At 44.6% G+C, this 14,128-nt stretch overlaps 1 protein-coding gene across 1 annotated transcript in view; it reads left to right on the top strand.

Annotated features, from left to right (window-relative positions):
* NACC1 (nucleus accumbens associated 1) overlaps positions 1-9,634 on the top strand; it is a 49,222-nt gene extending 39,588 nt beyond the window's left edge. The window contains exons 5-6 of the mRNA XM_085600701.1: positions 335-432; positions 7,568-9,634. Of these exons, the coding sequence (XP_085456827.1) occupies positions 335-432; positions 7,568-7,833 (364 nt within the window). The 3' untranslated portion in view covers positions 7,834-9,634. The remainder of the gene's footprint in view (positions 1-334; positions 433-7,567) is intronic.
* Positions 9,635-14,128: the final 4,494 nt, after the last annotated feature.

The raw sequence follows: 14,128 nt of genomic DNA on the forward strand, positions 1-14,128 counted from the left end.
GGAACCCTTCCTGGCTTTTCCCTGTGAAATGTCCACTCCTGGACACCCCCCAAGGTGAAGCCAGGCATCCCAGCGCTGTTGGGGCCGTTGTGGAGATTAAGCAAGCTATTGCCCAGAGTTGCAGAGTGGGACCCATGATTAGAATAGGCACCGAGGCGAGAATTAACAGGTCCGAGGAAATTGAGCCCAAGACCCGCCGAGGCGGGAATTGAACCCTGGTCCCGGGCCAGACCTCTGCATCAGGGTCTGCCGCTCTAACCATTGAGCCACACTTCTCCAGTAGGTGATGTTGCAGTCAGTCCTGAATGTTTTAATCCTTTTTTTCTCTTTACAGGAACACACTGGCGAACAGTTGTGGAACGGGCATCCGCTCTTCTACAAATGACCCAAGCCGGAAGCCCCTGGATAGTCGGGTCCTACATGCTGTGAAGTGTAAGTATTGAGGAATAGAGTATGGGAAGGGGAGGGTCTATCTTCCTGTCGTGTTTATTTATGAGCCCTTTGTTAGCATGTTGTGTAGTAATCTAGATTTTTTACCATGATGAACGGCTACTGAACATTACTATTTTTCTTAGAGCAATACTATGAACCTCATTGATCTATCATTTTTCTTCTTATTGTCCAACGATAAAATTACGTACCTGAATGATCTCCAGATTTTTCTCCTTGTTATCCTATTGTAACAGTATAAACCTGAATCGTCTCTAAATCTCCTCCTTATTGTCCTACCACAATTCTGCAAACCTAAATAGTCTCCAGTGTTTCTTGTTTGCGCGTCGCTAACACCACACACCTCACATCATCTTCTGTGCCCTTTCCCTTCCACCTACCTTCGCTTATCTCATGTGTATCACTTTAGCATATTTGCCTGTAATCTCCTTGCCACAACTCTCCATTTCAGTGATAGACAAATCCGGTAGTGGACTTATATTTTATACAGTGAAGCATTCTGGGACCTATAATCCTTGTCTGATTTCATTGAAACCACCGGGTTAAAACACTTGAAAGGTGTTTTGTAATCCTGTTCTCTTCTCTTCTGTCCACGTGGTTTTGTTTGGTTTTTTTCAGCCTAGCCTTGGAGGCAGAGTTTACATCATTCTGGATTCTTGTTTCTATTGCTTAGACCGCCAGAAATATACCCTCTTAGGCTACACAAACTCTGGTCCCAAAGGTTTGTGTGTGTATATTTTGTGTGGTGAATTTTCAGTGGGACCAAAGTGAATGCCAAACCACTGACTTCTCAGATCTCTGAGAATGGGTTGCCTCCCACATAGCATTATCCCAGAGAAATCTGTTTTTTCTACTCCACGGCTTATGTCCTGCCCTGTTTAAAAAAGGTAGTTTGCATAGTTTAATGTTGGCTTACTCCTGCTTTTGGCATCACATGTAGTGGTGTTTGAGGTTGAAATGGAGTCTGACTAGTGAAAGATATTAAGCACAGGATAAGTGAAATAGCTTGTCATGGTTGAAATATGGGCTGCTTGTAGTAGCCTCCTCAACCTCATGGCGGCTGGAGCAGACGCCCTTGGCCCTATTAGGCAGTGCATTGTCTATGGGGTCAGAGTGCCGATGTTTAGTGTAGCAGTGATGCTTAATGGCCTCTAAGAGTACAGGGGAAATTATTTTGAATTGGAGGGACCTGGAGTTCTCTTATTTACGAGGTTTACTTTGGTTTGTTGCTGATAACCTAGTGTAGAAATATAGGACTAAAGCTGAACATTTGTGATACTTGAAGCCTTAAATGGTATGAGAAGGCCATTCGCAGAAGATGCAATTAATTGTTTTCTAGTTGTTGGTCAACCCTTAACTAAGAGGAGTAGACAGAGTGGGCTGGGCCTGCTAGCATGTAGTAGTTTGGAAAGGATCTCAAGGTGAAACAGATGGAATATTTGTGTAGGCAAAGACTAAGGACAGCTTCAGGGTGTCTTCTTTACCCGGTCTATGACTGATAAGGCGTCTAAATGAAGAGTTTGCTTCTCTCTTGCAAAGGTAGGCTTTTTCACATACGATCTCTAGTTGGCAGAGGTATGCACTGTAGCAGGGACCACAGTCCTAGTCAAGGTAAGTCACAACACAACCTAAATTATCCTGTGCTCCGCCTCTGGTAGGTTGGCAGCGAGCAGGCAGATTTTACTTGAAAGGCAATGTGTGAAGTATTTGTGTAATAACTCATACAGTAACACAGAGAAAACACCACAAAAAGACTCCATAACAGTTTAGAAAAATAAAGTATGACTATAAATAAAATAAAAAAAGACCAAAACAACAAAAGTCCATTGCGTAGAAGTGGAGATATTGAATTTTGAAGAAATAAATGCAGTAAAGCGCTTAGAAGCACAGAGCACTAAAAAAGTTACTTTAGGTTGCGCTGGACCAGGGCAAAGGACAATTTTGAGCCGACCGTGATGGTGCGCCCGCCGGCTACAAGACCCACACAGGCCCTGTGAACAAAGTACTTTTCCTGGTTGCAAGCAGAGACATGCATCGATCTTCTCCACGCAGGTAGGGCGATATGTCCACTCCAAAGACGGGTGCTGGAGTCGAGCAGCGTAGCAGTTCTTCTGACAAAGGTTCATGTGTAGGTCCAGAAGTGTCTGATTTGTGTGAGTCATGGGTCAAGCAATTATACCCAAAAGTGCCTTTGAATTGGAGGTAGCATCAAAGGCTGGCCTTTGAAGTGCGCACAATCCTTTCAGCCCAGTCCTGTCTGCCTGGCTAACCGGGGGGTATGTGAATCAGTGCGGTCCTTTGTGTGTTGGCAAGATACTACGTATTGACATGTAAGTGTTGGGCCCTCCTATTCCTCCCTGCCCCAGAAGACCCACCAGAATGCAGATGAGCCTCACCCTTTTGTGTTTGTGGCTGCCTAGAGGAAATGCAATAAGTGTAGTTGTCGCCCAACCAAGACATGTATTGGACACAGGCTGTAAGGCACAAAAGACCTGGGAGCAGAGAAGTATCCACTTTCTAAAAGTGCATTTTTAAAATAGTAATATTAAATCTAACTTCACCAGACAGTAAAGAGGATTTATCAAGACCTTTCCAAACATAAGAAACATGAAAACGCTACTCCTCTCTGATCAGAAATTACTGCTTAAAAGTGTATTGAGGAATTCCCACTGCTAGCCTATGAGAGGAGTAGGCCTCACAATAGTGAAAAATGAAATAGACTGTCACTACCAGGACATAAAAGTACATGTCCTACTTTTAACTTACATAGCACCCTGCCCTATGGATTAGCATGGGCCTTCCTGAGGGGTGACTTGTATGTAATAAAAGGGGAGTCTAAGGCTTGGCAAGTAGTTTTAAATGTCAAGTCAAAGTAGCAGTAAACTGCACACACAGGCCCTGCTATGGCAGGCCTGGGGCAGGTTTCAAAGGCTACTTGTGTGAGTGGCACAAGCAGCGCTGCAGACCCAGTAAAAGAATTATGGATTTAACCCAGATCCTTGTGACTGTGGTTGAATGTTTGCATTGTCCAGCTATCCGTCCATCAATTGTTTCTTTTGCTTATGTCGCCCTAAGTGGAAAGGGTATGCCTAGACATGGTTCCCGTGCTCACTACACCACTGGATTCAAGCTAGCCGGGCTGATGAAGGGTGATGCCCTGAAACTGGTCCCAGGTTGCTTGTTTCCGGTCCAGGGAGGTCCTGGCTTGGCAGTTGGGGCTGGACTGTTCCACAAGGAACAGGGTCAAGACTGATTTGCATATGGCTGGGTCCAAACTGGGGTGGTGTGGTGAGCAAAAGAATGATGGATTTAACCCAGATCCTTGTCCAGCATTCCGTCCATCAATTGTTTTGTTTGCAGACCCAATAGTAGCATTTAATTTACAGGTCCTGAGTATATGGTGTACCACTTTATAAAGAACTTGCAGGTAAATTAAATATACCAAACGGGTGTAAGTCAATCCTAGCATGTTTAATGGAGAGAGCACATGCACTTTAGCACTGGTTATCAGTGGTATGGTGCACAGAGGCTGTCAGGTAAAAGAGCTATGTTGTTAATTTTCCCTCCCACTCAGTTGTACATAGGTAGATCTATATCTTGAGTACTGAGGCGGAGTACATGCACATTGTCCCTCTAAAATATGCTCAGGTGAATATCAAGCATTTGTATGTATTCCTTGCCCCACTGTCTTACTAAGTAGCAAGCAATTTCACAAAAGCTGATGCACCTCATGAGGATTCATGGGAGCAAAACAGGCCCTGCCTCCTGTTCACAGCCATGTGTTTGCCTGACGGACTTTCCGTTATCGTGTTAGGGGACCTGGATGTTAAATTGCAAGTTGTTTACTCCCATCTTTAATTTAAAAACAATAAACCAATGCTCCTAAAAGTCCATGTGTTTTTCAAGATAAGACCAGTTCAAAATAGAAGGGAAATTGTGGAGCATCTCATTCTCAGTAGTGGTTTAGCTTTGAAAGACGACCACGCAAAGTTGAATATTTAACTTCCGGTAGGTTAAAGCCGTTGGGCAGAATGTCCTTTCTTGTTAGCACTGTGTTCTTTGGGTAAGTGTTCTGAAGCCTCTTTTCATGCCTGATCAGATAAAGTGCGCTGTGAAGGCACCAACAGGTGAATCAGGACGGCTTTATCTACTATGGACAGGTTGCGATGGAAACCAGTGCAACGCTCGAATGGCCATGGAATTTATGGACGGAAACCTCTGCAACGCTCCCAAGAGCAAATAACACGGGCGATTGCAGAGAGCCAGAAAGGCCAGCTGCACTGATCATAACAGCCACGTGGCCAAGCGAAAGCACAGCCTGTTCAAAATCCTTGATCTGGCTGAACTTGTGACAACGAAGAACGCTTCCAGATTACCTCCTTCGAGGACATTGCCCAATGTTGTCCAAGATTCCCTTGAAAGGGCCACCTTCTAAGAAAATACAGGCGCGTCTATTTCGATTCAAGTTGTCGAGCTTCCAACTATCTTGTAGGGTCGCTGAAATAATTAAAGCCTGTAAACTCAAAGTGTAATATTGCCAATTATTTCAAAAGGTTGCGCACACATCCCATAACAGGGTAGCATCCTACCCTTATGGACTAGCGTTTCAGCACCCACACAGGGGGGTAGCAAGCGCTATATAAATGTTATAATATAAACTGCAATCTGTGACCACGTTGGCACGCTTACTGTTGACATTCCAATGGTTAATAATGCATACTTAAAAGAGGCAAAGCAACCAGGCCAATCAAGCATGCCATTCTAATTCTACTAGGAAAGAAGCAGATTGCAGACTACTTGGAACTGGTGAACTAGCATTCCATCTCAAATCCAGGGCTTCAATGATCTGTGAAAGTCAACAACATGATCAACAGTAAATGCTTTGCACAACTGGACACAGATGCCTTCCTGTCTGATGTTTAGGAAAACTTGCCTAGGATCACAAGCCTTCATCTAAACTGGTGCAACAGAAGGGGCTGGTATCACAAGCATTCATTGAAACTGGTGCAACACAAGGGGCAGGGATCACAAGCGTTCATCTGAACTGGTGCAACAGAAGGGGCTGAGATCACAAGCGTTCATCTAAACAGGTGCAACAGAAGAGCCTGGGATCACAAGCGTTCATCTGAACTGGTGCAACAGAAGGGGCTGAGATCACAAGCGTTCATCTAAACAGGTGCAACAGAAGAGCCTGGGATCACAAGCGTTCATCTGAACTGGTGCAACAGAAGGAGCTGAGATTACAGGCGTTCATCCGAAGTGGTGCAACAGAAGGGGCTGGGATCACAGGCGTTCATCCGAAGTGGTGCAACAGAAGGGGCTAGGATCACAAGCCTTCATCTAAACTGGTGCAACAGAAGGGCTGGTATCACAAGCATTCATTGAAACTGGTGCATCACAAGGGGCAGGGATCACAGGCGTTCATCCGAAGTGGTGCAACAGAAGGGGCTAGGATCACAAGCCTTCATCTAAACTGGTGCAACAGAAGGGCTGGTATCACAAGCATTCATTGAAACTGGTGCATCACAAGGGGCAGGGATCACAGGCGTTCATCCGAAGTGGTGCAACAGAAGGGGCTGGGATCACAAGCGTTCATCTAAACGGGTGCAACAGAAGGGCTGGTATCACAAGCATTCATTGAAACTGGTGCATCACAAGGGGCAGGGATCACAGGCGTTCATCCGAAGTGGTGCAACAGAAGGGGCTGGGATCACAGGCGTGCATCTAAACTTGTGCAATAGTAGGGGCTGGGATCACAGGCGTGCATCTAAACTGGTGCAACAGAAGGGACTGGGATCACAAGCGTTCATCTAAACGGGTGCAACAGAAGGGGCTGGTTTCACAAGCATTCATTGAAACTGGTGCAACAGAAGGGGCTGGGATCACAGGCATTAATCCGAAGTGGTGCAACAGAAGGGGCTGGGATCACAAGCGTTCATCTAAACTGGTGCAACAGAAGGGGCTGGAATCGCAGGCGTTCATCTAAACTGGTGCACACTGTTTTTTATTAGCTCAGTCCCATCAGCTCATATTCAGCAGGTAGCGGTGCTAGTTCACTTCCATCTTAGTTGGTTGTCCCAGGGTTCCCTTCCTTCTCTGCTCTTTTTTTAATTTTCATACCATTCTTGATTGGGTCAGGGTTGAATTTTACTATGTGTACTGTTTGGCTTCTATTGGAGCACCATTTCCTGTTTTCATTTTGTGTAGCTTAAACTGGAAGTGTTGTTTCTAAGCCAAATGTACTGCTGATTTAACACATTGGCTAACAGGGAAAAACTGTAACTGTTCCCTTTTAGCCTGTTTCCTCGTATTTGATTGGTTTTGGAAATGAGAAAATGTCTTCAAAATTGTGTTCCAAGGGGTTTTTGGTGGCATAATAAACCACACCAGTCTGAAATCAGAGAAGTTTGTAAATGTCAAATCATACATGGTATACGTAAAGTATGTTTTTTTTTATATTGCAGATTTTCGGGGTTTTTTTGGGATGGGGCAGGTACTTGGGGTACAAAAACAGTTTTCTTCAAAGTATAGCTAACAATGGGTACTGATTGGAATTAGAATGTTTAGGCTTTGTTTGCCTTCCTTGAATAAATTGTTAATAAAACAGTGGGCAAGGGTAGAGGTCAACGAATGTAGGTGATTCATTGGCTAGAGGGCATACTACATAATTTTTGATGTGCTACATAGTTTGCAGATTGTACCAAAAAAGGTCTAGTCCATAATGGATAAAAAAACGGCTGATAGAGAATGTACCTTATTATTTGCATTCTAGCTATGCGATTTGGATAACTTTGATGCATAATTTGGACTTCCGTGCCGCATAGAAATAATCCTGACAGTGTTAATGCTCTGCAGGGCAGGGATCAGGGGGCTAATATTATGATGATGAAACTCGTATTACAGGTAATGAATGAATTATTTCCCATAAGTTATTGTTCCCTTTGAAATATGGGTTTTATTCCACTGCATTTTGTGCAATAAAAACGAAAAAATTGTAAAAAAAAAAAAAAAAAAAGTAAATGAGGATGTTCTGTTTTCAGGTTCGTTTCTTAACAAATGTGTATAGTTGATGAGGTTTTTGACTTTTCCACTATTACTTTCCCCATCTCTCCTCCAGTCTATTGCCAGAACTTTGCTCAAAACTTCAAAGAGAGCGAGATGAATGCCATCGCTGCGGATATGTGCACTAATGCGCGGCGCGTGGTGCGCAAGAGCTGGATCCCTAAACTGAAGCTTCTGATGGCTGAGGGTGACACTTACACAAGCTTCATCAACGACACTGGCAAGCTGGAGCCGGACCTCATGGGTGTGGACCACAGCTTTGACGCTGCTGGCTCAGAAGTGGACGCCGCAGCGGCAAATGCTGCCGAAGCCCTGCAGTAATGCGATTTTAAGAAGAACAATCGCATTGCACAATGCAGTGCTTCCACCCCCTCCACCAGTGTCGCACTACTCCATTTAATTTTTGTTTTCTCTCGGACTCATTGTCTGGGAGATGGGCACCATACCTTTAAAAAAAAACAAAAATATGTGGTCTGGGTGTTGCAGGCATTAGAGAGGTGTGTTGGAAACTGAGTGGTGGAGAGAAGATGCTCCCTTCAAATGTGTTGTTTTGGTCGCAGCTCCAGCCCCAACATCCCCTCCAAACCCCCCAACCCCTTCCCAGTTCTGTGGACGTTTTGCACTCCGGGAAGTTGGTCATCGGCTGGAAATGTGGACTGCTTTTTGAATGCAAAAGATTTTTTTAATGCGTAAAAAGGAGAAAAAAATGTGTCTGCTGGTGGAGTGAAAAAACTGAAATATAAACCCCTTGGGGCAAAAAGCACCAGAGAGCGAGTGAGACCGAAAGGGAAAATGTGAAAATGTTAACATGTGCGTCTTTTAAACTTCTTCCTGAAAAGACTTTGTCTGCCTTCAAAAAACGTAAGCAATCGAACTTCTCCCAGAGGGCTGGGTGATAGCTTTTATTTTTGTACCTTTTTTGGTGGGAGGGAGGGGCAAGAAGGAGCCTTGTTGATTGATTTTTTTTTTTTTTTTTCTTCTTCTTTTTGCTTGGGCGGGGAGGGGACTTAGAAATGCGGGAACGTTTTCTTGCTTTACACTGAATTTCAAGATAAGTTGCTGTTTATGTAGTTGTGACTGAAGTTGGGTTGTGATGCTCTGGTTTTACTAGGGCTCCTCCGAACGTTTTGTTTTCCTACTAGCACCAAAGTTTTTATTTGGCAAAGAGTTTGCACACTTTGTAAATTCATTCGCTCCTCCTAGTTAACACATTTTTGAAGTTGTATTATCTGCCCTCATCAACATGAGAAGCGCATGGGTTATGGTACCTTCTCTCTGGTTATTACCTTGATGACCTGAAGAGGACGCAGGCAAGATGTTTAGTGGATTAGATATATCTGCTAAACTCCACTAGTCTGAGGGTATTCAAGTGACCTGTATATTGGGCTGACCTGCAGCAAAACGCCCAATTTATTCTTCACTGCAGCTTGGGGAGGTGCTTAAGAAAAGGGACTTTATTTTTAGAGAGAAAAAAAGAGAATATGGTAGAAAAACAGTAAACTGATAGAGAGTAGATATATTTTTTACATTCCCTCCAAATAGCTCGTTGGAGATCTTCCGTTGACACCTTTTACTTCCCTGAGTTCCAGTTAACACTTTGACACACTAAATGATGTCCTGAAAGGCTTGGTCCAGAGCGTGCTGTCTTCTTGGCGGACAGGCTATTAAGCTTGAGGTGAGATACTGGGGACACGCTGGTAGCATTGGCAAACAAGCAGACTGCCCCTAGCTCAGGTGCCAACCACCATAGCACCGAGCCAACTACTTTGCACCCCCTTTTCTGTTGCATTGTCACTTTGTTTTGCCTTCCTTTATGTTTTTCTATTGTGTTGCCTCTGTTTTGTTCTGCTGTTGCCCTGTTCCATTCTCTTGTGTCACGCCCCTGGCTCACAAACACCTTGCCCATTTCACGCAGACGTTGCCTGGGCGAAGTTGTCCCTTTGCTCCGTCGAGTGCTCCAGGTGTTTTTGCTGTTAATGTTTTTTCTTTACTAACCGTTAGCTCTTTTTACTGCTGAAAGTGCTGAGACAACCTGGTGTTTTTATTGTATGAAACCTATTTTTGTCAATTTTAAATGAATTTGCATTTTTGTTTCCAGTCTGATTAAAAGATTTTTAAGATACGTTTTCTTCCCCTCCCCTTCATTTTCACTGCAGCTACATCAATGAAACCATTTGCAGAATGATTTTTTCCCCAAACGAAGTGTTCCCAGAGGTTTACATACATCTTCCAGTCTTAGTCTGATTCGCATTCCTTTTTAAAGTGATTTGCTGTCACTGTAGGAGTAGTGTTTTGCCGACCCTCCCCAGTGGGGTGTGTCAATTCAGCTGCACTTCCAGAACCAGTTCACAGATGTCGCTGCAGGTAATGGACTCCCCTTCCACAAGCTGCTGTTATTTTACAAACACCAATAGGCCTGGCCTTCTGGTGTATTTGGCAGAGCAATGCATAGCTGCCCCTCCCAATAGGCTAATAATGCAGTAGCATTCCTAGTCCTTTGCATCAGATGTCGCTGTAAAGGTTATACTGCTTGTCACCCAAGCTTTCAGTAGTGTCGTATTTTAGTACTTTCTGTTCGTAGCTCCTGGTGTTACTTGTAGCTCCCCATCCCATTAGTGTTACTGTAGCAGCGCCCACAGCGATTGTCACTATAAGAGTAGGGCAATACATACTCTCCTTCTCAAAGACTCTGTTCAGCAGCAACCCCCCCTGAAATCCATAATTGGAATAATATGCCATGTGTTCACGAGAGCTCTTTGTGTGGCTGTGATGTTGCTAGCAATTGTGGATTCAGCAGCCAAACGCATATCCTGTATGCACCTTACATGTCTCTTATTTAGAAAACATTCAAAGCCATGGCCAGCATGTTGCGCATTAGCTGCACTTGGTTTCCCTTCCCAAGGGGGTTGTGTTATTTCAGCAGAACTCCCAGAGTCTGCACAAAATCAGTGAATTTCCAGCACTTGCAGCCCCTGATTTCCTTGTTTTTCATTCATCGGTCTGTGTCCAGTGCTATTCTAAAAGCACCAGTTCACACTCCCAGCGCATATGATCAGGTGCTACTTAAATCTAGATAGCGGGCTACCCCAGTGAAAGGAAGTGCCTTTCTCCCTGCCCCTGAAAGAGCACAGGATGCATGCATGCATGATTGTCAGCGCCAAGACACCAGTCCAGGTGAGAGTGCGCTGTACAAATCTGCTTAACTCTCTATCCCACGATTGCCGTGCTTAGCTGCAAACATGGGAGCAGTCTCCATGCTTAGTGATCACCCTGCGTTTACTGCTGTGATGCTAGTCTCCTACTAGGGTAGGCCTTGAAGAAGGTGCTGCTTTACTCTTCCTGGATTCTTGCCCTTTGTTAGTTTTGCTTTGCTTGCTGTTTTGTTTGCATTCATCTTGAAGCAGATTCTGTGATCGTGCCACCTTTAGTCTGTGTGCCTCCTTCAGGGGGGTCCCTCCTTCACTCCCCTAGACTAAACTCCAACTGCATGGCCAGTCGTTCTTCCATTTCACCATGTCCTCTATAGCTGCACCACCAGTCACACAGAGGACAGTCTCCCTGGATCCATATTGAGATCCGGTATGATTTATTTCCTCAGACACTTTATGTTGGGTTCTGGATTTGGTGAAGAACCTGGCAGTCCTTCGTTTGGTCGACTATTGGGCACCATCTCGAGGAGGCTTAGGTTGTAGATCTCCCATGTTTAGTGAAGTTCAGTAGTGCTGCAAACCATAAAACCAAAAATTGTGTTGCCCAGAGGTGAGGTTTTAATCTGATGCTAAGAAGCCCAACACCGTAGCTCTCTTAAGGCTCCGAGACATAGGCTGAGATCTAACAGCTGGGATGTCTCTTAGTGAAGTTGTAAAATTAGGCTGGTTAAACCAAGGAGCGAGGCTGGAAGGACCAAAAGTGAGGTAATCTGCGTTTTGGAGAGCCAAACTGTAATCCTAAAGTCAGGAAGCCTGTGAGACTGTATATTATTTTAGCTGGGTGGACCAAAAGTGAGGGTGTAATTTAAGACTTGCACCAAAGATTAATGCAGAGTGGCCCAAGAGTGAGGCTATAATCAGTGGTTGGCCTAGTTGGGGATTTCCAGGATGAAGGCTCTGCTCTGGGGCTGTGAGGTAATAATATGTGCTTGGGCCGACCAGTAGTGAACAGCCTTCTATTTGGTTAGTCTATGGGGCCCATGTGTGATGTTGCAATCGGAGTCCAAGACCAAACATCCAGACTAATCTAAATTGTGAGAATGATATATGTGCATGGGAGGCCCTCCACTGAGGTTGTACTATGAGATTAGGAGGATGTAATTGAAGGGAGGAGGGCCCAGGAATGTGGTGGTAATGTGAGACTGAGAAGCCGAAGAGGGAAACTCTTGGGACTCTGAGGGCCATGAGTGAAGCTGTAATCTAATCCTGGAAATTTCAGGATCAAGGCTGCATTCTAAAATAGTCCAGATGTGGGTCCTGTGTTCACAGAGCCATGGGAGTCCAGCTTCATTGTGATGAGGCCCAAAGCGGCAGAAACTCATCTGGGGAAGCTGTGTCCCCACTCAGAAGGAACCTGACTTGGCAGTTTGCGCTGGACTATTCCTATTGGAGCAGGAACAAGGTGGATTTTCATATGGCTGGTTTCTGTCTGGAGTGGCTTGATGGGTAAGAAAAACTATGACCTGGATTGTGGACCATAGTAGTTACCAGTGGCTGAGATTAATTCAAGCATCTACCCATCTCTTTTTTTTTTTTTTTGTCCTCATGCGATACTCCCACGGTTAAGGTCCAAGACTGAGAAATGTTTCTTGCAGGAACAGGAGCAAGGCTGTAAATGGATACTGGGCTGGGGCCGGGTTCGGCCTTGGGTTGGGTGGGGGGTCCTCTAATCTAGCAAAATGGGTCAGATGTTGGTAAAGTGGTGGTTGGTTTTAGAAAGAAACAATCTGAGTTGCAGGCTATAGTGAGAGAATGTGTGATTGTTTCTATTTCTAGCGTCTGTTGCCTCTCGTGCATCTTTTCCCCCTCCCTTTGCTTTTGGAATGTTGCTACTCAAGTTAAATGTGGGCAAGGCTTCCCGTGATTGCCCCTTTGTAGGTCTTGCATACGGGCAGCTTTAGCAGCATTTTGTTGAAAGATCTATTTGAGACAATACATATTCTAAGTGGTGTTTAGGCCACCCCATTGGTTGCCTTTTTTGTTCACCTCTTTTGCTTATTCAGTTTCTTTCTTACTCATCTAGTGTTTGTAAGAATAGAGGTTTCACAGCTTTCCTGGTTGAATGTGATGTACGCTTCCTCTGCTCCCAATTGGGGAACTACTGCGTTCTTTGTCTTTCAGCACTCAATGGGCCTATGTGCTTGCTTCGTTTACATTTTTCAGTCCTCCATTGCTCCCATTCCTCCACCATCCATTCACCCCTTGGGCTTCCTTCTCCAACGTTGCTTTCTGTCCCTCAAAATCCAGTGATGTGTGTGATTATTATAGTTGCACAGCCAGCTGCATGGCTTTTTGGGGACATACTACCCGTGTATACTTTCCCATCCCTGTTTTTGTTGTAATGCTTTTATTTGGTTTTTATTTATTTTGTTTGCAAGGGGCTCAGCAGCTGAGCTCAGGTACTGGGCCACTTGCTTCTCCTTATTGCACAGCAAAAAGCGTGATAACGTGTTTTTAATGCACTAGTCCGTGCCATCTTGAACAGTAAATTATTAATGAACTGAAAAAAATCACATGATGGGTACCGCATATGTGCGCGTGTCTGGCGATCCTCTTAGCTTTCATTTTTTTTTTAATGGGCATTAGAAAAAGTATTCAAAGATGGCCAATGTGTTTATGGACATGTGGTGTTATTCTTGGAAGATGTTTTTTCTTGTGCTTTTGGAAAGCCATTCAGCGATGGCTGCTGCGTCTTCTTTCTTAGTTTACCTTTACCAGTAAAAAATATAAGTGTATATATACACACAAATGCACTTGGCCCAGCCAGTAGACTTGACAGGGAAACCTGTTGGCTATTCCAATGCTTGTTATATTTAGGCCTTACCAAAGGGACTACTCCACTTGATCACCTTTATGTAGCTTGTGTAACTGAGGGGCACTCTTAGCCTTTAATGGTGTGTTTTTGCAACAAACGCCGTGGAGCAGGCCACGGGCTTCTTTCTTCCACACTTCACCCCATCCTGCAAACATGGACGTAGATTTTACCAGAGTAATGGCAGGGTTACCCTTAGTAAAGTCACATCTCACACACACCCGTTGGACTCCCTGCGACGTCATAGGCCTGGCCGCACTCGTAGCCGCCCTTAATTGTTGTCTTGCTGCTGTCTTGGGACAAGGGGGAAAGGACAAGGAATACAAAGTAAAGAATGGCTTTTAGTGCCTCCGCCTATTTTTTCTTTTATTTCTTTCCCATAGCTGGTTTTATGACCAGGGGTAGAAAGGGCAGTGGCTGTGATACCAAAGAACCAAGGCTTGGATAGCACTCGAGGACTTCTGATTGCAGTCCGCCCTGCAAAATACCCCCAGTTTGCTGGTACGCACACCCCAGCAAATTTAAAATAACGATTGTATCTGATCGATCAGTTATTGCCTCCAGAAGCATGTCCGGGATACAGCCGTGTAGCTGG

The sequence above is a fragment of the Triturus cristatus genome, chromosome 4_2 (genome assembly GCF_964204655.1).
Source record: "Triturus cristatus chromosome 4_2, aTriCri1.1, whole genome shotgun sequence".
Lineage (NCBI taxonomy): Eukaryota > Metazoa > Chordata > Amphibia > Caudata > Salamandridae > Triturus > Triturus cristatus.